The sequence below is a fragment of the Ixodes scapularis genome, unplaced genomic scaffold, assembly GCF_016920785.2.
Source record: "Ixodes scapularis isolate PalLabHiFi unplaced genomic scaffold, ASM1692078v2 PGA_scaffold6__148_contigs__length_123643588, whole genome shotgun sequence".
NCBI classification, from domain to species: Eukaryota; Metazoa; Arthropoda; class Arachnida; order Ixodida; family Ixodidae; genus Ixodes; species Ixodes scapularis.
Window position 1 is genome coordinate 81121450 of NW_024609881.1, and position 24286 is coordinate 81145735.

Genomic DNA, 24286 nt, shown 5'->3' on the forward strand with positions numbered 1-24286 from the left:
AAAAGTACCAACGCGACGGCAACGGTGAAAGAGTGCGAAGGCTTCGGCTCACCCAGCGAGAAGGCGGAGTCTGTGCTCTTGAGCTTGAGCACCAGCTCCGAGTTTAGGCGGTTGATGTCTTCGCGGCCGGCCTCGTCCAAGGGCTGGCCCAACCAGGGCCCGGGAATGTAGCGGACCCCTCCCAGCCCCGCCCAGTGGCACACCTCCACCAGGGCCAGATTCTCGTGGTGCTCGAGGGCACGGCGAAACTTGCGCTTCTGACGCACCGTCGCATTCAGGATGGCCTGCGAGAGACATGCAGTTCCACTATTACGGGACCCCCCAGTTCGCACCTAACATTCTGTCTCGTGTGTGTATGGGCAAACTCAGACTGCATATGTACAGTGTGCTCAACTGTTAAACATAACGCGGGAGCGCTGGCCGGAGAGACTGCATGCGTCATCTACCGGCTCGCTCCGGCAGCTAATGCCGCTGTCGTTTTCTGGAGTTACACACCCAGCTCTGAAACAATCACCAATGCGTGACTCGGCGATAAAAAAAAAAAAAAAAAGTCGCTCTTAGATTTTCTTTTTGTTGTTTAAAGAAGGTGGCCTTTATAAGAGAAACTGCAAGATCACCGAGATATGGTAACCCCTCGTGTTAAATGCGTAAGTGTGACTAAATACACGTCATGCTTGGTTGATAAAGCACTACGCATGACACTCAACAGGATAAATTTCTCGTCCTCTCTTTCATTGTAAAACGGAAACTTCGTTTCTCTGCTCAGCTTTAAGATGCCCCTGAGAATATCAAACGAAAACAGGCTTCGCGTTATTGCAATGTCGATGTCTGGATTGCCCCAAAGAACCATTTCAGCACGGACGGGCATATCACTTCTGGCCGTAAACAGAATAATTCGAGCCCACCCGGACGAAAGAAGAGTCGAAGATGCACCTCGCCGAAGCCGCAGACGAGCAACCTCGATCGCAGAGGATCACCTCATTGTTGCAGCGATTGTCGACGACCCTTTCATGTCTGCGCAACAAATCAGACAAGCCTTGAACTTTAATATGTTCCTAAAAGCGATAAGGCAACGCCTCCGGAAAAGTGGACTGGGAAGCCGAATGTCTTGTCAGAATCCATTTTTGACAGCTCGTCATGGGGCGCTGCGGCTAACATTTTCACAGGAGCATCGGGCGTGGACGTTCGACGATTAGAGAGACGTCATCTTTAGTGACGAGTCAACATTTTGCACAAGGTTCGACCAAAGACGACGTGTGTGGAGACCGGACTGTCACAGGTAATGTGTTGAAGGAACGCAGAGTTTGTATAGTAGAAAACAAAAAAGGCGGGATGAAGGCAGGCAGGCAGCGTGTCATTGACACCTGCTACTTTTCAAGAAATAAGATTTTTTTGTGAACCCGTTTTACTAACACTTTTTGTTCTTCCTAGGTATGATCCTGCCTACTTCCAGCAAGTGCTCTCTAGTGGCCGGTGCTCTGTTAATAATATGGGGAGCTATTCCTCGGGATGGACTTGGCCCTCTCGTCAGCCTGGAAGGATGATTCACGGGAGAAGTATATGCTTGCCTGATCGACGACGTCTTGATCCCCTACGCCTTGGACGGGCCTTTCCCCGGTGGGGATTACATCTACCAACACGACCAGTCTCCAGTACACACTTCAAGAGAAGTCCGTCTCCTCCTCGAAGTGCGCTGCGCTCGAACGCTGAATTAGCCTCCGAAAGGGGCGGATATGAACCCATGTGAGAATGTGTGGGGCCTGATTAAAGCATCGCTAGCGAGGCAGCATGTCGTCGACGCCTGGACCTTGGACGGTCTTTGGCAGGCAGTTCGCGACGAATGGGACAGGCTGCGAAGGGACCCAGACTTTGTCACATCGCTGTACGACTCAATGCCGCGAAGGATGGAGGCAGTGATTGCTGTTGCTGGGAATATGACACGTTACTAACATGGGCATCTATCAGAAAGCTTTTGAGAATATGTCTCTTCACGAGATAGCATTTCCTATCGGCAAGCCCGTATTTTTCTTCACTCGTATACTGCTTCAATGATGTGCCGAACCGGCCTGCTAAAAACAAAGTAAGAAATGTTTTCAATATGTTTTGTCAAATTTCAAGGTCTGTCCCAATGCGACCAACATTAAAGGCAATAAGAATCGGTACCATGAATTTTGTATAAATCAGGGTTGGGCAGTATCGCGATACAAATGTATCGCGATAGTATTTTAGAAATACATTTCGTATCTGTATTTCTGTATCGCGATAAATTTTTTTCACCAGTATCTGTATTCCTGTATCGAAATACATTTCGAATGTTTCTTTGTATCGCAATACAATCAGGGTGAAATGTATTTTGTTACATTTGTTAAGAAATACTCCCGCCCCCCCCCCCCCCCCCCTTCAAAAAAAAAAGTCTGAACACATTTTTTTTTTTTTTTTTTACTTCTTAGGGCACCACAGCCAAGGAGATGCTGGGGCATTGTTACTATGCTGACCAAGGTTCCTTTTGATTCTCCAAACTATTTTTCTATGCGTCCTCTTCTCTCTTCTGAGAAGTGTTGCTAGTCGGGGACTCGAACCAGGTAGTGTGCCAGTAGTGGAGTCAGGGCATCTTCCGCCGCAGGTCCTTAGGTAGGGATTTCTTGAGTCATTGTTTGCTGGCATCTAATGCCCGCTGCTAGCTGTCTCTCTAGCCTTAGCTTACAGAGTACACCCAGCCGGCAAAGCTGAGTCACATTCCGTTGCAGCACGAGCCTGGCGGTGGCTGACTTGAAATAGTAGGAAGACTCACGCAGTGAAGTTCAACACATATTCGAATGCATCTGCGGCTGTGCTCGTAACATTGTACGGCTCAAGGGTACGTCATCCGCCGACGTGAACGTGACCCGCTGCTCTGGTGATCCGAAACCCAGAAAGAGGTCAGAAGTGGCCTCGCTGTGCCATCCCAGACTACGTACTCCCGCGACTCGTCTCGAGCCCGCTGTTTCTCGGACAGCTCGCACCTGTGCCGGCAATATCAGCTCACAATCCATGAGGTCTCTGTTTGGATAATGCTAGGCAAAACTTGATGACTGCAATCCGTGCATTGGTGGCGAAGGGTAGGTAGTAAGGACCCTCAGAACAAGGATGCTACTGTATTGTTTTTTCAACCATAACAGAAGATAAGGCATGCATTCCAAGATGCTTCATGTGGTTCACTCTTCTCGAAAATTCCAAATGACACTGCCTGCACAATCTTCAACAAGGTAACCTACAATAAAAGTATGTATTTTCCTTTCATACAGCAGCGTGGTAAGGTTTCATGTTCAAGGCCACACCTACAGATAAAGAATACTAGTTCATTCCACCGTGACGTCATGTGAAGAATGTTGACAAAATTCCCTCATCAGAGAGACAGGATGTCAGGGAAGGGACCGCGGTCAGCCCTTGATGGAATGTTTTTTGGGGCCCATTGAAGCCTCCTGGTCATCCTAAACCACTACCTTCAAGGCAAAGTGCTAAGCCTAGAGGAAAGTAATTTCGGGATCGAAAACTTCCACTTCAAACTTCAAGCTTCATCTCAGTTGACGTCTCAAAAAAATTTGAAAATGTATTGCACTATCAGTATTTCTGTACCTGTATTTCTGCCCTCCCTAAAATGTATTCCTGTATTTGTATTTCCAAATATTTTTGCCTCTTTTTAAAATGTATTTCTAATATGTATCGCGATACTTTTTTACATATGTATCTTAGTATCAGTATTTTAGCTACTATTTTAATGTATCCCAGTATTTGTATTTCCAAATACATTTTTGAGTATTTCTGCCCAACCCTGGCATAAATATAAATGTTGGTTGAATAATTGTTTATGGTTTCTTACTGTGGAAAGTAGTCAATTTTTGCGTAATAAAGAAATATAAGAGGTTCGGGGATTATGGTTTTTCTGCACGCTAGTTTCAAGAAGCGCTAAAAACGTATACTTTATTGCATAAAAGATGTCAAATGGAAGGCTAAACATGATACTGTCACTGTTTCGTAAAAGAAAGTCAATTCCTCTAACGCTTGCATTCTTTCCGCCAATAATATGTTCAGAATGATGAATATAAAGATATTGTTTCGCCGTCCTCACTCCGACTCATCAAGGATGGTAACAGGAATGCAGTTGTAATCAAACCCTAAACAGAGTGGCAAAAAAGACAGAACAAACAAGTAAAGATTTGAAGCGTGGGTGATAAAGAAAGAAACGAGGAGGGCATGCGATAACTGTATCGGGGAGTGTCGACAATCGCAAGAGGAGCCGCCTTATTCTCTGCTGCATCATTGGTTTAATCGCTAGACAGCGCTGATATCGGTTTCGACCACCGCTCCCGCGTTATATTTAACAGTTGAGCACACTGTACACATGCCTCCCTCGTGCGATGGAGGGAAGTATGGCACATGTGCCATACTTCCCTCCAGTGAAAATAAATGTTTGGTTCTAACGAAAAACTTGCCAAGTATTGTGGAAAACCGTTAATGAACTCCTTTTAGAAAGATATGAAGCAGGGGCAGCACTTTACGGCCGTCCAAAAAAACGCCCAGTTTGGTCGCGTTACTATACTCCGCGACAACTTTTCTTGGCAATGCAGTGGAAGGTACAGGCCCGCGTCCCCTCTCCCATTCTGAGTGTGCGCGGGCTCTCCTCCTCTCCCCGGAAATGGGGAACGAGGAGAGCCTGCGTACACTCAAAATGGGAGAGGGAACGCGGGCCTGTACCTTCCACTGCAGTGCCAAGAAAAGTTGTCGCGGAGTATAGTAACGCGACCAAACTGGGCGTTTTTTTGGACGGCCGTAAAGTGCTGCCCCTGCTTCATATCTTTCTAAAAGGAGTTCATTAACGGTTTTCCACGATACTTGGCAAGTTTTTCATTGAAACCAAACATTTATTTTCACTAATTAAAAAGTTCCCACGTAGCATCCAATGTCGTGCGAACATTCCCTGGGTGTTCTGAATGTTGAAGGAACGTTAAAACGCCATTCGGAACATTCTAGGAACGTTCGTATGCGAACATTCCTTACAAGGTAGGCTGCTCAACATTTTAGAAACGTTTGTTGGCGAACATTCGTATGCACAATGATCTCGGAATGTTCCCATTTGAACATTCATATGTGCAACATTCTTGGAACGTTCGCTTGCGAACATTGCTAGAATATTCGCAGGTGAAGCCAACTTTACGGAGCTTTCAAGCAACCTGTGTTTCGAACCACCATCCACTATATGCCACCTTGTGCCAAAAATATGCAAATTAAGTGGAGTTTCTGGAAACTTAGCATAGGGGATCAGTTTTATCTTATACGAGTCTACCGAGGAATGTGAGATAAGGTGTAGGAGAAAAGCAATGGTCTTCAAAATTTTATAATGAGCTTGGCACTCACTGCGTATGTAGAGGGGCAGTTTTGAATGGACCCGATTTTTACCATCTCGGATTCAATACCTAGAAAAAGGTATGTCCCGCTTAAGTGTGGGATGCCGTAGGTGTCTGTTTTTATGCTCGGAGTGAGTGATCGCTTATGTATGCAGCACGTTTTGATAAGCAGGAGTTAACTGCCGTTATAGTACAGGCTCTGGCTAATGCGCTGGAACAGCGGCTAGATTGTGCTAGGGCTGGAAAAAATATATTTCGATTAAAAAATATCGATCGCTCTGTGAGGAGATTTATTATATCAATATATGTAGTACGGCTCAGTGGGGATGTAAGCTAAGCAAGCCATAATTGTGAATCTTTGTAAACATTCCTCAGAGAATGTTGCAGATGTTCTTTGGATGTTTTGGGAACGTTCTTAAAACCTTGTTAGAATGGTGATTAAATGTTCTGTCGTGCTCAGAACGTTCTAAAAATATCCCCTAGAAAACATTCCCCGAATGTAGCGATAAGTGCCTGCGCCGCATTCTGACAACGTCGATAGAATGTTCTTACGTAAATTTGCAACATTCAGAGAATGTTGCAGAAGTTCTTTGGATGTACTGAGAACGTTTTTAGAACCTTGTTAGGATGTTCCAATGTTGATTGAATGACCTGGTAATGTTCTATGTCGTTCTCAGAACGTTCTAAGAATATCCTTTTGAAGACATTCCCCGAATGTAGTGATAAGTGCCTGCGCCACATTCTGACAACGTTGACAGAATGTTCTTACGTAAATCTTCAACATTCCAAGAATGTTGTCTATGTTATTTTGAACATTCCCGGAATGTTCTCAGAACGTTCTCGTGCTACGTGGGTTAATCAGTAAATTTTAGTTAATATTTAGCTAGTTGGTATGTTTTTCGCAATTCATGAACTCCGCCGCGACTGGTAGTTTGTTCCCAAAAAGAGTTTTTTTTTTTTTTTTTTCTCAGTCAATCTAATTTTTAGGGATTTTTGAAAGCCTTTGCTGAAACAGCCTGTAGAAAAAATCTAATTGATTCCCATGAGCAAACAAGTGCATGCACATGAACTTACTACTTTCAAGTACTTGATTAATGCAGAGATAAATGCTCTTGTTCAACCGAGCTTTCTATCAGTACTTGGATGATTCCAGCATGCATCCAAAAGAAAAGAAGAGTGGAAAATACATACCACGGATATAACCATAGAGCAGGGGTGGCCAAGCTGCGGCTCGCGGCTCCCTCCCCTACCCCTCCCTTCCCCCCTGCTCCCTCCCGGTCACAGGAGCACTTCCCCCAAAAAAGAACTGAAATGTGTTTTAAATCGAAGCACAGGTTGCGGTTTGGTAGTCTTGTGCTACTGCTACCTTACGTGCACTTGGACTGCTTTTGACTCAGATAGATGGAAAGTAGCCTCAAGTTTCGTTTATTCCTCTGGACGAAATCCCCCCCCGCAGCTCTTGGAATTTTCGTGCTATTGTTTGCGGCTCTTAGGCCTGGTCAGCCTGGCCACCCCTGCCATAGAGCAAACGCAAGGAACATGAGTTTGCAGCCGTTGAATTACCTAAGCTCTCAAACTTGAGTTCACATGCATCATGACAATCTTTCAGACCTATGACCTTGCAGTGGTAGCCTTTAGTGCGATTGGACTATTGTACAGTGGAAGTAAGCAGTTTATTCCTGAAATACGCTGGATGCAATGACAAATTGACAGAAACAATGGTATAATTACAAAAGTGCATGGATCTAGAAAGTTTCACATAACATTGGAATGTCTGTCTACGTTGACCTGCGTGCTAAACGAATAAGATGAAAGAAGGTTCTTGGGCTTACCAACTGTTTCAGCAGGCACCCATGGAGTTCCTCCACGTCCTGAGTCGTTGTGCCGAATACTGCACGGCAAAATGACAAAGGTGCAACGACATTGGATTAGAATGTTTCTCACTTAACACAAGCTTTCACTTCACATGAGCTTACTGGAACAAGTGTGACCCAAGCACACTTGCACACAACGCTGCAGACCAAAATACTTCCATGTCAGGGCATAATTTAAATGATAAGAGCTGACTTTTTATTTCAGCCTCTCCGTCACAAAAATTTATGACGTATCACGAAGGGATTTCACCAAAGCTTCAATAGCCAAATCCAACCCACAGATTGGGCGGTAGCAATACGTGAGCACTCAATTTCGGCTTGTGACTATCAATGCCTCAACGAACATTCAAGTAGTGGCTCGTGTCCAATTGCTGCAATGACAGGAGTGGCCAAATCGCAATAATGTGTGGAACTCTGCATGTCTGCTCTGCTTGCCGACCTCTGCATCAAGCCATGGTGAACATTGGTGTCATATTATTAAACTAGATCATGTGCTTGCTATGGCTACGAGTTACGGGGGCGAGCACTGCTCGACTTTCCCCAATCTTTTCTGCGACTGCGGTTGCGTGTTGAGAAACACTTAACGCGTGCCTCGTAAGCTATGAACCCCATAAATTAATTCCAAGCAGTATTTACTGAAAGTATGAAAGGTTATTAAACGAAGCCACGGGTAACAGATATGCGGGCATAAAGGAACACTGACCGTGAGCGCTCTCGAGCGGGCAGAAACGAAGGCAGACGCCATGTTGATCCAGGTCAAGAAGGTCAAGGGCAGCTCGCGGAACGTCCCTGTTCAAGACTTGTCCCAACTGCAGAGGAATCACAAAAGATGATAGCCATAAGATAGCATTAAACCACGTGAGAAAAAATACTAAACAAAATAAAAAGGAACGTGCATGTACAGATTATTCTCTACGACGCTAAAATGACATTCCGGGAAAATGTCCAAACACAAGAAATAAACTAAGCACTCCACGCATGCGTGAAGCCGCCACAACTTTAGTTCACGAAGGCAGACGGCAGTGAGCGAGACAGCTCGTGCCGCCTTGTGCTCTTCTCGCGCGGACCTGCAGTGAGGTTGTCGCACGTGCAGAAAGGCTAAAGTCCTCTCGATGCGTCACGGGAGTGAAGGCGTTTGACAAAACTGGCTAGTGAGATCGATCTATTGCACACTCGGAAATTAAACACAAAGCAAAGTGCATTAGAAAAGACACCATCAAAAAATATAAAGATATAAAATGGGACAGGACCAGAATAGTAGAACAGAATCCCCTTACAGAAAAAAATAACCTCCTAGTGAAGCAAAGTCCGAGTATCCTGTAAAACTGGCAGAATACTTTAATGTTGAGTATGTTGGCAAACAGCCAGAAGATACATGAAAAAATGCACAAAATGACAACACAGATGCACAGCTTTTGTCTGTGTTGTCCTTCTGCACATTTTTAGATTTATTTATAGCTCAGTACAAAAAATCATGCATTAATTCAATCTTTGTTAATACAACTTTTAGTTTGATTTGATCACCCTCAGAGGTCTCGATAAACATCCATACATTTGTATGACAAATATTTTTTCTGTTAATTAGATAGCGAAAAGACTGAATTGTATCATTCAACCCAAGTAGATATGTGCATGCACATGTTGCACCACGCCACGGCGGTGGAAGAGCTGGCTTGGGGACTCCATGAACAACACAGCACGGGTATTTAGAAATAAAGCGGAGCATGCAAAAAAATTATAAATTAACAAATAATGATAATGTAGTGATTGCGCAGGCGAGCTGGTGGATGTTAACCATTTTGTTCTTAGCCCGAGACTGAGGCAGGAAGGATTCAGTCAAGTGTCTTCCGGGTGAGGGGAGCTATTGTTGTTGCTTTGTGGAAAACGTCAAGGTCGTTTGACAATTGTGGTGGAAAGATGTGAGACCTTTGTTATCTTTTGGCTTTTGAGATCGGGAAGGTTCTGTGGTGAAGTTCGTGGAGTGTATATAAGAAGGTGACCCAATAAACTTGTCTTTAGCTGTGTTAGAGACGTGTCCTCGACTGTTCATTTTTCTTCTACTTTGAAACTTTCCTCTTTTCCTGCCTCAGTCTCGGGCTAAGAACAAAATGGTCAACAAATAATATTAACTTATTAAAAAAAAAAATGGGTACATGGCCGCAAGCTTTAGGCATGCTGAATGGTAACACATCACCGAATCCAGTGAAATGAAATGCACATATCAAATGTAACAAATCACCGTGGCTGCACTGGACATGCGAGATCCGTCTTAAGATGACGGTGCGGGTGACATCATGTTGGTGTCGGACGTACTATGATTGTCTTGTTGGGTGCATGTCTCTTGAACAAATGGAGATATCTCTCTTTTATCATCACATTTGGGTTGGTGAGGTCTATCCAAGTTCGACATTTCAGCGATATGAATACAATAGGAATGAAGAAGGTCAATTTTAGGTGCAAGTTTCCACTTTCATGCAGAAATAGTAACACAGTAGTGTCACAAGTCATGTGTTGGCACCTACTGTGGAGTGTATGTCTATTCAACTTCGAAAATGATGCCAGAAACAAATCAATGAAACAGCACGTCTGCTAGAAGCAGCAAGTCCAGCTGTACTGAGCGCGCTTGGATGGCTCATAAGAAGCGCCGTCTCACCCCACGCCTGCGCAGAAGGGGAATGAATGAGCGTGTTCCAAACGAGTGAGGCATCGAGTCAAGGGCGGTAGCTACCTACATGACGACATGAGAACCATTGCTTTCTGATTTATAGACAGAGCAGTAGGCTGTTATAGTGAGGTCTATTTTCGTTGCACAATGTTTCTGTACATGCACCCCTTCGGGTGAGACGCTCTCACATCAAAATCGCACCGGAAGAAATAAACCATTGTTTCAGGCACGTAGCCGGGGGGGGGGGGGGGGGGGGGGGGGTGTCCATGGGGATGGTTTGCAACGCACCCTGGACTTGAGGTTGTAGAGTTTGTTCATCGCACTGCAAATTCAGAGCAATGCTTGCACTTTTTTTTTCTTTGCATTGGCACCCTCCACAGTATGCTTTTAGATGCACACATTTTAGCACAAATGGGAGCAAATTATCGCAAACTACTAACAAAGGTCGAGCTTGGCTCAAGCCATTTAGAGCCCCCTGTATAATTCGACCTTCAGACAATTAAACCCAATTTCAAGGCCACGCCGCGGCCAATGTTTAGCGTAATCGGTAACGTGCACAACACACCGATAGGAAAACGTCCATCTTCGATTCACGAAAGGGCGAGTGAACTCACCCAAGAGTTGAGGTTGTTCTGGTACGAGGGGTCCTTCGAGGCTGACGATTCAGTCTCTCTTGGGTGCGTCGTTTCCTGTTCCTCGCTGGTAGGCGACTCTGCGGTCGTTACTGGCTCGGACTGTTCCTTTCGGTCGACTGCTTCCGGTCGGCCCTCTGCTTCCCTCCCCTTCTCCTCTTCCACCTCTCCGTCTGACTTGCAAAATTCATCTGTTTCGCCGTCTTCGTCAGGTATGTACCGAAATGTCACCACAGGAACGACGACGTCAAACAGCAGCTGCGAATAGGAGAGGTTACAACTGCAAATTAATCGAGGGTTGTGAAATCGAGGCGCAGCTCAAATTTGGAACCTCCTATGTCTCCTCGTCAATGCTCAACGACAACCCTGGTGTGAACACCTGACTTTGCAAACTAAAGCAAGTTGTGTGCAGGGGCTTTTCCTTTCGTGCAAGATCCAGCGGCAGGAAAGCTGCAGCCACGATGCCATTGCTGTGGGTATCGCTTCGTCGCAGCGAGCCCGTGCCAGGGACTGGAGCGCGCTCAGCGGAACTAAAATCCCCCGTCTTGTTAAACTTGAAAAATATCCTAAACTTTTGAGAAAAATATATTTCGGAGCACATCTTTCAAAATCAAAGTTAAAAAAGTCAACTACACTGATGCATGATTCACTACCTTAATGTTCCAAGCATCTACACACAAGAACACAACCATAAAATGCCGAATTTGTCAGTTTCTTTTTTTTTGTTTTTGCATCAACCAACAGATTTTGGGTTTAGGAAACAGAAAAGACATGTTGCCCAGACACACGCCTAAAGAATGCTATGATCCCCATTAAAAGCTGGTGCAGAAATCACTCCCCCAGCAAACACAACAAGCACTTTATTCGTCCGGTGACTACAGCACAAATTACAACGGAGACGCAAACTCACCAATGTACCAACCGACTTGGTGACTACGTCGGCCAACGTCAGCACCTGGCCTTCCTTGGACACTGCTCGCGGCCTTCCCTAGAAAAACAAATGAAAACAGCCTCGCACACCCCTTTCGTGCAAGTGAGGACCTGCGAGTCGAAATGAGCACTTACCACAACTTCGATTCCTGGCACTTGGTCCAAACGCTCACGAAGCATTTCACTCTGCAAAAGATTGTGCACAATCTCAGTTCCCAAGCTGCACACAAAAGGAGTCCTATGTGCGCTCCAGACGCGAAGTTGGAAAAGTTTCCAAGTTGCACGTGAAACAAGTCTTATGTGGGGTCATTTCTTGCAACCAATATTTATTACCAAAAAGTGCAATTCAAAACGAAAAAACATTCAGCCTTTCCACTCTCGTGAAGAAGGAAGACCAGCGGAGCTGTACTCGATACACTGCTGCAATGCGCACGCGCCCCAATTCCCGCTTCTTGTCTGACACACCGCCGTTCGTGGATACGTCTCCGGCGAACCAGAGTCGGTTGCACACGGCGCACGTCACGCCAAACGGGTTCTCCACGAATTCCCTCCGGAACCTCGCCGTCACACCCGGGAACTGTTCAGCCGGCGTGGAGTGCAGTCGTTGCCGGGCCTCGCGCTTGCACTTGGCCTCCGTGGGACGATCATCGTCCGTGGAGTTGGCCCACCAGCGCCCTTTACATCGCTGGTTCTGTTCTCGGCGGCGGCTTTCCAGGCGAGCGATGTGCTCTTTGGCAAGGGAAACTGAAGCGCTGGACGCAGTGGAAGTCGAGGTGAAAGCGGCTTTGCGGCGGTTGCGGACCCATTTGCGCTGCTGCGTACGTCGCCACTCCTTCCGCAGCCACTCTTCTTTCCCCGAAAGGGTGCGCCGCCGACCCATCGTGAGTCCACACCGAAACTGATAAGAGCGTAGGAGCGTAGGAAACAGCGCGCAAAACAGACGAGGACGAAGAAACAAACGTGACGAGCATTGCACTCGTTACGTGTGGTTCTTCTTCGTCGTCGTCTGTTTTTTGCGCTGTTTCCTATGATGAATTCCCACCAACGCGCCCAACTATCCATTCTCCTATGATAGCTGGAAAGATTGCCGCCATCTACGAGCAACAGCGGAAACAATACTGGTTGTGTGCTTGTCGCCGTCGCTTATAGATGGCGGTAGCTGTCCAGGTAGGTTTGTGTCAACACACCGGACACGATCCTGGGGAACCTAGCCCTTAACAGCCCCGCTGTAAAAACGAAACCAAATGCTTTGCTAATTTATGACTTCCTACACACCCCTTAAGTGGGGAGTCATTTTTGAGTGTGCAACCATGCCTCGGTTCTTTTCCCTAAAAAATACTGGAAAACTATTTAGGCACTAAAAATTTCCTTTTTAATATAAAGGAATAACACATTGCTCCTTCTCGTGCTGCAGTACAGAGAAGGGGAGGCATTGTTTGTTTTTACATGTTTGTACTCCTATAGTAGATCATAAAAGATGGGTGTTTTCTTAACTGGGTTTAAGGAAAAATATAAGGCCGGGCAGGGCTCGTGAATAATGCCAAGTTTTTGCTGTACCTGAGCATGTAATTAAGACCATGCATTGTCATCACTTTGCTGAAACAACGTCATGATTCCTGCACCCGACGAAACTTTGCGCCACTTCCAAAAGTTGATGATCCAGAACGAGAAACAGATCAGACATTTCCTACCAAAGTCATTCAATTATTTAGTCAGCCAGCGAACGCAAATAAATCTGAACGTGTTTGCTATTGTGTTTGATAGATGGAAGCACCTAAGTAGAGCTCTGTTTTCAGATAAATTCAAGAAACAAAAACACAAAGCACTTGCCGGTCAAATTTCTGTTAATTAAAATTTATCCAATAAAACTCAAATATTAAAATCAAATGTATAAAAAAAATATTCACAGGGTCTTTTATGTTATCTCTAAAACGACTTGAAGGCGAAAGCCCAAGCGCCAATGCATTAAAGACAGGAATATGATTTACTTTATTCACTTTGATACCTCTTAATTCGATTTGTCATCCTTCTTAATTTCATCACCTCTAATTCGCCTGAGCGGTCACGTAAACGTGATAGCGAACCTCCGAAGACAGTGCGCTTTCTGTTGATGCGCTTTTGGAGCCGTTAACCTCGCAGTATGTCGCATGCTCACTCTTCACCGCCGCCCGAGCGAGTGTGTCCTTCTCTCCCACTGGTTTAGCACCGCACGCACGCCTCCATCGATTTTGGCACAAGTAACGCCATCTCGGGGTCCAGTGGCGAACCGTGGGTTTTCGTATCTTTCGTGTCGCCGGCGTGTTTTCATGCTTTTCGTGTTGTCGATGTGTTTTCGCTCAAGGACTTTGAAGGTCGACTGAACGATTAGACATATAAGGCTTTCGCCTTAAAAACCTTAATAAACTACAAAAAGGTTTGGTACAGGGCCAGTCAGTGATCCTGAGCAGAGGCCACTTCCCTTTCCTTCACCTCCCGACAAAAGCCACTGTTCCAGTTTCCAGCTCGAACCCTACTAAGCAATATACAAAACAGCGTGCAAAACCACTAGGACGGAAGAAAGGAGAGAAATGAAGGAGAAAGGCGAGAGGGAGGTGATGTCACAAGGCATAAGCCAATGCGGGCACGGATGCTGGGGCGAATCTGAACTTACAGGTCTGCGGAGTGCGTAAGCCTAGGTTTGCGCTACAAAACGGAGTATAATCCAAGTACTAGCGCTAGTCCAAGTAGGCGGCAAAAGAAGATAGACTGTGAACAAAGGAGACGGGATTCTGCAACATATAATGTGTCTTCCAAGAAAGATACACAGCATATGTCACAAAACACCCTTCATAGAGATTTTCGAAAGAAACCTGCAAAGCTGGAAAAAATTAAAGGAAGGTCCATTGGTGGATCCTTAGGGAATGCATTAGCATGACCCATGGCAAACGCCACGCACGTCCCCTTTTGGGAAACGCTAACACTGACCCCGTAACGGAGGAGCCAAAAAGAGGCAGCAAAAAATACACGCAAAAGAGAAATCCAAAACAGAAAAGTGATGGAGTCAGTTTAGCGTTTCCTGAAAGGGGACGTGTGTGTCGTTTCCCAAGGGTCGTGCTAACTCATTCACTAAGGCAGTGGTTCTCAACCATCATGTTTCGCGGACCCCTTGTGGATCGGCGGAGATGATGGAGGACCCCGTTCATGGTGAGGGGAAGGGAAAGGTTAGGCTAATTATGAGAATAATTTAACAAATAGATATCACTAAGGACTAGTGTGAAGTAGACTTCTCTAAAACACGCGAAAAAACTCACCCGAAATTTGGCACGTTCCTTCTCAATGTGAAGAGAAGACAACATTTATTGACGAAAAGGCAAACAGCGCACAGTAAACGGGGACTAAAGGAAGTGCAAACAGGACAAGCGCTGTGGGTAAAGTAAGTAAAGAGATTGCTTTTTGGGACACGTGGTGAATGTATCATGTGACGTGGGCGGGGTTGCTGTTTTCTTTGATTTGTTTTCATTAGCGCTTGTCCTGTTTGCACTTCCTTTGGTCCCCGTTTACTGTGCGCTGTTTGCCTTTTCATCAGTATGAACCAACTAACCCACATCGCCGCCCTTATTTAACTTTTATTGCCGGGCTTGACTGGTGAGACAGGGCTTTGCGGGCCACCGTCTGAGAACCACTGCCCTAAGGATCCACCAATGGATCTTCTTTTCTTTCAAATGTTCCGATAATTTCCTGGCTGTCTTATCTGCCCCTCTACAAGGATTGTGATGTCGTCAAAAAGAGGATGACACAAACAAGTGCCGCAGTGCAGGGGTAAATGACCTCCTGCTGTTGATCGAAGTGACCAATCATGCTCCCGTGCTCTATCATTAATATACTGGCCCGTTTGTGCAATGTAGACCCTCCAACAGCTCAGCAGAATCTTATATGCCCTGCCTATCGCACCTTCCCGGTACAGCGTAAACTCATTATAACAGACCTTGATAGTAATGAAGAGTTTGGTCACTTGAAAAAGGTGTATGCAGAATCCAGACACTGTTACTACAGGCTTCCATCTGGTTTATGACTGGAGCCTGGTCTAACCACCACGACTGACAAAATAGGAATAGAAATAGCTTTGAGCAACCTTAACTGCATGGCACATCCCGCCGTACTCGACACGCAATGATGATCATAGCACACTTTGGGTAACATGAGGATCACGAGGGAATGAGCGCATGAGTGCAATGGCAGCAGTACGTAAAATTGATGCCAACACTCCCAAACAGAAACCATGCAGTGTTCCAAATAATGACAGCTGCTGAAAAGTAAATTATAATGGAATGAAGAACTAATCACAAACTCTCTAATATAGTCCTTTATATCTGAATGTATGTCATAACGAAATCTGTTATAAGCAAAGTTTGGGCCATGGCATAGATAAGAGGACCAACCAAACTTCACAAACCGGCATGTTATAACCAAATGTCTGTTGCAAGGAGATAATATTACTTGTTTTTCTGTAATGATATTGCTAGAGCACGGGAGCATGAGTGATTGCTTCGACCAACAGTGGGGGAGGGGGGGTCATTAACCCCTGCACAGCAGCAGTTGCTTGCGTCCAACTCTTTTCTAAAACATCCCAATCATTGGATAAAAGGTACATAAGATAGCCAAGAAAATATTAGGAGTAAATGAAATACATAAGCAAAGAGAAAAACAACTGCATACGTCAAACTTCTGTTTACCTGCACAAAAAAGAGATAGCGTACCATCGTACCAACACATGTTGGTACGATGGTGATTTGGTTGTTTACATCACTGGGCTTCTTTCAAGAAATATTTGGTTGTCAGTTCGGCACCGATTCTGTACTTTTCTCTCCCATCCTCGTTGTGTTGTGCGCTGTTCCATATATTGCTTACACATGAACCAACTTGCCCAAGTCGCCACTCCGACCCTACTATTTGTACGGACATTTGGGCGAGTTGGTAGGAGTTCATAATGAAAGGCCAATTCGCCCAAATGTCCATTCTAAAAAGTCTTATTTCTTCTAGAAGGGGCTCGTTTCCATGTTCTCACGACTTTGTCTCCAGTTTCTGTTCTAATAAAACCTCAGATGCTAGTCATCGCTTGTGTCTCTTCTTTGTCCTCGTCCCAGTTGTGCTGTTTTTTCACTAAGAACCTACTATCTGTGTTTCTCAGTGGGAGGAGCAGTTCTATATTATAAGAACTGAAAGCTATGAACTCATACATTTCTTGGAGGGGGGGAAGGGCAACTGAAATCACTTCAGCATTCAACGCTGCACAGCAGGCACAGTAGTGGGATGGGAAAAAAACAAGGTTCCCTGCGACTACGCCCAGGAGTTATTGCTTTCAAAGTACCGATATTCAGTGAAGTAAAACTTTTTTAAAGTTGTATCTTGGGACACCTAGTAATGCCAACGGCAAGAGCGTCAATGCCGAATCCAACAGGAGAATTAAGGCCCATTCACAATCTTGCGACCGAGTACAACCGAGAGAGACCAAACCGGTTTTTAAACCTCTTGCGATCTCTTAGGACCAGCTCGGCAGCATCGCATCTGGTCCTATGAAGTTGCAAAAGGCTTAAAAACCGGTCTGGTCTCTCTCTGTCTTACTCAGTCGCAAGAGTGTGAACAGCGCTTTATCGTTTGATAGAAGCGAGTTCCAAGGAACTTAGTGCACTTTAATGTCTGGATATTCTTTTTGATTGGAATTTTTAAACAATTTGGACCACAGCAAAACTAAACTGTTAATTTCTGAAAATTGGTAAATTGCCAAAAATAAGCTCAGAAAAAACCCTCCGAATTTCGCGAAAAATAAACTCGGGAGAACACCTATAACCTCCGTCGACAATTGGCAGGCGCTTCGTGGCGCGCTTTTCAGTTCAAAAGAACTGTCGCGCATTTTTGGATGCGCTCCCAATCTCAAAGGTCAAAACAGAGGAGCACGTCTAAGGGTGCGTTCCCCAGTTAAAGGGGTTAACTCAAAAGGCAGACGGGACGGCTCACCAGACGCAGGCAGTGCAGAACACGCTGCAGCAGTCCCTGGTGTCCCAGACTCTGCAGTCCCACCCACAGGGGGAGACACTGGAGCTTGCTGTGCACGCTGAACGAGCTCAGCCCTGCAGCGTGCGCCAGTGCGGCCTCCCCGGTCTTGTACAGGGTGACGTAGGGCACAGAGGGCAGGCCGAGCCAGGTCCCCAGGGGTAGGGACACGCTGTCCCCGGTACGGGCAGGCTGCGGAATACAGCGTGGTTTTTCAAACTAGGTCCCTAGCTACCCAGGAATTTTCCAGCATCGTGAAATAGGTTAGTTCTACCCTGCTGATGACCGGTCATTGAGATGTTCCAGAACCATTTCCAAACATACCCTTTTATTTAATATAATTCAGGACATAGCATAAAAGGCCAACAGTATAATTGCAATTTATCTGAATGGCAGCTACTGAGAAATGTCCTGGGGGTGGGTTGGTTCCTCTTATGAATTTCCAATAAAGGCATAGTTACAGTTCCGCGTTTTCGGTTTTTATTTTTTCGAAATTCGGCATACTTTTTTCAGTGTTTAATTTAAAATTCAATTTTCGTTTGTTTTTTCGGTGTATATTTATTCCCAAAAAAGTTTACCGTTTTTTTTCCGGTGAATATGAAAGAAACACTATCGGACACCGGATCAGATGATCCTTGTAGCTGTGATATTTGTGATCACTCAAAGAATAACGACACATATACATACGTGGTCTTCGCTACGACTTCCGTCAGGACACACCTCGAAATCGCGGAATTCGCAGGCATAATCTTCAGCGTGCTTCTTTTCCCTTCCCATTCTGACGACGTGACCGTCTGAGGTGATGACCGTACAGAAACCAGCAGAATGGCAAAGAAAAAAAAGTATTGAATTTATGTTTTCAACCACAGGAAAGTATGAGAGAGGGTACTAAGAAAGGTATTGACGGCTTTCCTCGATGTCCTCTGAAGTGCAAGAAGCGAAAAACCTTATACTAGTCCACATCTGAACTTTTTTTTAGGACTAGGAACTTGACACACTAATCCCAATCACAGAAAGGACAGTCTTGTGAAGGCCAATCCAAGACCTCTTTTTTTGCGTGCTGAACCTTCGAAGAGGGCGATCACGAAGACGTTACACAATGTCGAACCTTGCAAAGCCCTTTCTCTCTCTCCCCCCTCCCTCCCCTACCCACCTCGACGCGGCCCTAAAAAACGGACCTTTTTTTATTAAAACCGAATTTTAGAAAACGGATTAGACATACTTTTATCGGTTTAAACTGAAAACTCCGAACCCTAGGCATAGTCAACAAAAAAAGCACAACTTAAGCCTCATGAAAACAAAATGATGTGTCCATTTAACAATCCGAAATGCAAGTTCTATTAGTTGAAAACAAAACCATTTCAAGATGCAATAAATGGTATGAAATAAATCCCAATACTTACTGACTACAGTTTTCATTATTATGAGAAACAAACGTTCCAAGTTCCTGTTTAGCAAACATAAATGTATTTCAATACTCATGTAAACAGAATACAAATCTACTCTATCTGATAGAAGTACAAATGCAAAAATTTAAAACTTCAGGATATCGTCCCCATTCATACATATGCACTTAAGCCCTTACTAAAACAAACACGATTTATTAATAAGAAAACACTTGTTTAGGAGTTTGATAAAAAAAAAGTGACCAACAAAACTAGCATTTTGTTATAAAACGGAAGGTTTTCCTCACAAGTAAATTGCTTGGACACGTTCTAGCACAACAGTCTCGAATTTACGTCGCTCAGCAGGGATATTCCCACTGTTCTCCTTGTCCTCCCAGTAGCTTGCTGTTTGCGTGCCAGTGCGTGCATTCGCCATGTTTGTCATTTACAAGAAATTTTACAGATAAGGCAACCAATTATCGCTTTTATTGTTACGTTTAGCCCCGAATGAGGAGTGCGGAAGCAGTCTCAGCAAAAACAAACATCCTAAGCATGGAAAAAAAAAAAGAAAGCCAAATGTTTGTTTAATTTCGAAGTGTAGTTATCACTTTCCCCAGAGATTAGATGATTGATGAACACATGCCAGCAGGCTCTTAGGTATGTTTATTTACCGTAAAGTCCTGAAAGAATGCCCACTCAGAATGAAAAGATAAATAGTGAAAAATATGGATGAGTGTAAGTTATGTTTGAAAATGCGACAGCAAAAGCTTATGAAAAAAAGTGGTGATAAGCACGGGAGTGGGGGGGGCACTACAAGCTCAAGTGACTTGGAACGGCAACTCTTCAACTTCAGAACTTCCTATTTTTTCTCTCTCCACCACAGCCTCAGGATTTAAACATCATGATTAATTCTATCACCCGCTCGCCTGCACATTCACTGTCTTTTCACTGATGATACCACAGATAGCAGACACGGCAAATTCGCGTTCCACAGCGCGATAAATATGCGGGAATTCGCCATGAACTCAGCTATCACGGGTATGGCAGAAGAATACGGAAGCAGCGCTTTCATGCTTCACGGTGCTACAAACTCGGGTGTCATGGGAACCAATATCGCGCACGCAAATCACAAAAAAAAAAAAAAAAAATACAGGAAGAAAATTTTGTGGAAATGAGTTAGAAGTTCGTATGTCGCGGGAGCGGTCCGGATACCGCGGAGTGCGGACGCTGAAGGTTCGTGGGTCATGGTGCGATAAGCATGAAGGAACCCGCGGCGAACACGCTTGTCACACCGGTACTGCAGATCGTGCGGCAGAAGTGATTCCCGTTCGACATCACGTGATCAATGTACGGCGGGAATCGGTCGGGGAAGGGTGAGGTGGAGGGGAAGGGGGTCAATGTTTCGGAATTTTTATGTTGTGGATATTGAGCCCCCAAAATGGGATGGGTGATTTCTCGGGGGCAAGCATTCACACAAGACTTTACGGTATATGTACGCAATTTAATGCATACAGTATTTCTAATGCACACAACCATGCTCAATGCCACTGTGCAAAAAAAAATTAAAACCAATTATTGAACGACAAACTGGTGCGTGAGTTGCTCTGACAAAGGCACCTATCCATGTCCCATTTTCGGAGATCAGACACCTACACGCCATGGCTGGCCGAGCTGTGGCACTGGCGGTACAAACCAATGCGCCCAAACAAGTGCTTTGACGGCATATAGTAGTACGGGGAATGGAAGCAAACACAGGGATTTTATTGTGCTTTGTTCATATTCGTCCAGATATGGTATATTTCTGTACAATAAAAGAATCTACTTTTCTTCGTGTTCAAAGCGGACGACTTAAACAACAAACTCGCCATGTTCTCCCTTGTACTGCTGGTTCTTGACGGCTCACCAACATGAGACCATAAAACGAAACAGAACACTGTCTATTTACCTGGTCCAAAACAAATCATGGTCATTCTCGTTCGATGAAAATAGGCACTTGGTGCCTGTTTTCATCAAACGAAAGGTACTTGCTTTGACGTCGACACGACAACATTGGTATGGTGATGAATTCTAGATCGTTCCGATGGCTCCGATAACGATACCCGATACTCCTCCGCCGCTTTTGTGCGTACATCGCATCACTAGGGGGTGTCGGAGGTATCGGAACAATCTACTAAGACTCTCTAATCTAAATGGACACAACACAATAAACCACTGTGGCCAACAAAAAAAAAAATACTCCAACTGACATAAATTTTAAAAAAAATCTTTTCAGCTAGTTTTGGCGCAACATGTGCGCTTGGAAGCAGGATGGCGCAGCAAAAGCAGATTGGCGCACAATGGTGCAAGTGGCGCAGCGCTTCCACCTCTGGCTTAAGTCCCAAGATGAGGTAAAGTGACTCCTACGCCACTGGCAAAACATCAGGGGTTAATTTGAACCCCCTGGAGAGTAATGTTGCACATAACTCCAAAGATGGAGTAGAGCAACTCCCGTCATATCAGCAAAAAAAGCAAGGGTTAATCTGAACCTCGTGGAGCACAATGTTGCACGCAGCTCTCAACATAAAGTAGAGCAACTCCCGCACCACTGGCAAAAGAGCAATGGTTCAGTTGAACCCCTGGGGCATAACGCTGCACATAACTCTCAAAATGGACTACAGTGCCTCCACATGAAGCACAACGACATGCAGAAATCATGAGATGAAGTAGAGTGACTCCATCTGGAGAGTGCAATGTTTCACTTAACTCCCGAGACAGTGACTGCGGCACAATCAGCAAAAGGAGCAAAGGCTATATGGAACCCCCTGGAGCGTAACGTTGCACGTCACTCCCAGGGACGGAGTAGCGTGACTCCCGTCACTCACCAGGTTGGGCACCGAGACGAGGCAGAGTGCGGCCAGGGCGTGGCCCTCGACGTGCAGCCAGGCCTCGTGGCGCTTGCACAGTTCCTGCAGCCCCTGCAGGGGGTCCACCTGTCCCACGGCGGGGGAGCCCGCACTGGCCACCACCAGGGTCGGGATCTTGCCCTGGGACACGTCCTCGGCCAGGCAGTGCTCCAGGGCCTCCAGGTCCTGATGAGGCAAGACCAAATTTGCAGTAGACTCTCTAATTCAAACTCCAGGAAGCCATGAATATACTTTGAATTATCAAAAGTTTGAATTATCAGAAATTTATCTAAATATTATGCAAGATAAAATTATGATTTCCCATATGAATGGCTATACATACAAAGCAGATATCAGATTTCCTCTACATGGGTGTATCACAGTAAGCAGGTATGCCACACATGAAGCATTTGTGAAATGTATGATGCAAGTTTATCCCTCAAAAATGTTGTTTACTGCAGACTGTTTAGACAGCAAATGACAACTCAAAACAAATTCAAATTTGTTCATCAGGCCAATAAGTTGTCTAATGTGGATTATTAAGGAGGGGTCACATGAGCAGTGAACACGGGCACCGCACGGCAGTTTTCATAGCAACTTGCGTGGATGCTGTGACGTAAACCTATGCCACGCCGCCATGTCACAGCGTCCGCTGGCACCCGTTTTCCGCGTGGTGCCCATTTTCATAGTTCACGTGTGGCCTGCTTGAGCCCCGTTGAGTGCTATTCTCACCGAGCCTCGGAAAGAAGCGCACTCAACAGGGCCACGAGAACAAAAAGTATGAATTACAGTTAAACCTGGATATAACGAAATTGATAAAAATTTGCAATAATTCGTTATATGGAGGATTTCGTTACATGCAGTTTTCGCGGAAAAACTCGTAAAGGACACGTGGAGAGAAAGCGAAAATTAAAAATCCACGTGGGCAATTACATCATTTATTTAGTGGAAAAGAAGTCTGTAAGTTTGCGTTGTGCCTTTCGTGCGAGCGAAGGCAGCACGCAGCGCTCAAAGGACACCAAAGCGTTTAGAGCACTGTCGTCGTCCTGGGAGCCGGACATACATCGATGGCACCCAAGACCTTCCTTGCGGTAGACACCAAAGGCTGCTCGCCTTTGGTGGCAATTGGACAAGAATATATCTGCATTTTAGGTACAGTCACCATCCGATTATTCGGACTTCGCAGGGACCGAAAAAGCGTCCAAAAAATAAAGTAGTCCGATAAATGAGCAGATTGAAAAACTTGCTTTTATTACTTCCAAGCGGGCTCAAAAAAGCTGTAAATAGCGCCTTGTTCAGGTTACGCCACCGTTTCCGTTCGGCAACTTTCTGTTAGCTTGAGAATCGCTGCCTTCTTTTCTAGCGTTATGGTCGAGTACTTTCTGCGCTTCTTAACGACACATCGTGGCGGCAGAAGGACAGATGGGGCCATGACGTCCAAGCCAGTGTTGTGCGAACGAGATAAGGGCGCAAAACCACGAGCGCAAAATGGCGACTGGCGACGGGAAGGAACAAAAAACAAAGCAAAATGATAATAATGATGGTAATGATGACGTGCAGCTAAATGGGAAAATGTATGTATGTATATTTGCGGCACAATCTCTTTGTAACGAGAGTCTTGCAAGACACACCAATAAAAGCAAAAAAGAAAAAGGAAAAAAAGGGCTAGCATAGCGTTACCTAGCGCTAGGACTCAGGAAAGCCCAAGTAGCGCTGCCAAACCAAGCCAATCCACTGGCAGCCAACATAGAATTCCAAATGGCCGCTTCTCGATGGTGTTTTCCGCTGATCTCTCGCGACGATTTTGTCCGAATAATTGAACTTTCGGACTTCAAGCTGTCCGAAACATTGGTCGTGAATATACACTATTTCTATGGGGTAAGTCACGGTTTTGCCTTTAGGTCCGAAATATCGAACAAATTCAAATTATCGGAGTCCGAAAAAAAAAAAATGGAGAATGCGGCGGAGCGAGTTCGTTAAATCAAGGTTATCCAGTGCGGGTGCTTCGTTACATGGAGTTCACAAATACAAGCGCTTCTATGAAGATCGCGTCGGGGAATTAAAAAAGTTCGTTAAATAGAGGTTTTTGTTGTATACAGGTTCGTTACATCCAGGTTTAACTGTACACAAAAACGCCATTGGAATTATGAATACATTAAAAACGAGAGACAGCCAAAATTTTGAAATTTGTTTGAATTAACCGGAAGTACAAAATATCCGAGTTTGAATTATTGTGAACCTTATGTACTTCAAGTTTATAAAAATATAAATGTACAGCTATGTCTCGTGACCTTTTTACCTTTTGGTTTTGTTCCGTAAGTGACTAAGTACAAAAATGCAACTAGACATTTCATGTCACCAAAAACAGACCTTTTTTGCGACATCCACCCTTTTTGACGAGCAATTGAGCCACTAGTGTGTGCATGATTATGGCCTTGCTTGCAGGGTAGCATGCTTTCCAAAAAATACTATTGTACAGAAACTGGGATGACAGAGAGTATTAG

The 24286-nt window shown here is 45.0% G+C and overlaps 1 protein-coding gene across 2 annotated transcripts in view; it reads right to left on the reverse strand.

Moving 5' to 3' along the window:
* The window catches only part of LOC8053179 (putative pyridoxal-dependent decarboxylase domain-containing protein 2), a 53678-nt gene that overhangs the window by 10198 nt on the left and 19194 nt on the right, over positions 1-24286 (reverse strand). For both annotated transcript variants that reach the window (XM_029994656.4, XM_040504436.2), the window contains exons 8-15: positions 21762-21968; positions 17480-17707; positions 11621-11671; positions 11466-11543; positions 10538-10813; positions 7962-8067; positions 7217-7275; positions 53-284 (exon numbers count right to left, since the gene is read on the reverse strand). In XM_029994656.4, coding sequence (XP_029850516.2) covers positions 53-284; positions 7217-7275; positions 7962-8067; positions 10538-10813; positions 11466-11543; positions 11621-11671; positions 17480-17707; positions 21762-21968 — 1237 coding nt within the window. The remainder of the gene's footprint in view (positions 1-52; positions 285-7216; positions 7276-7961; positions 8068-10537; positions 10814-11465; positions 11544-11620; positions 11672-17479; positions 17708-21761; positions 21969-24286) is intronic.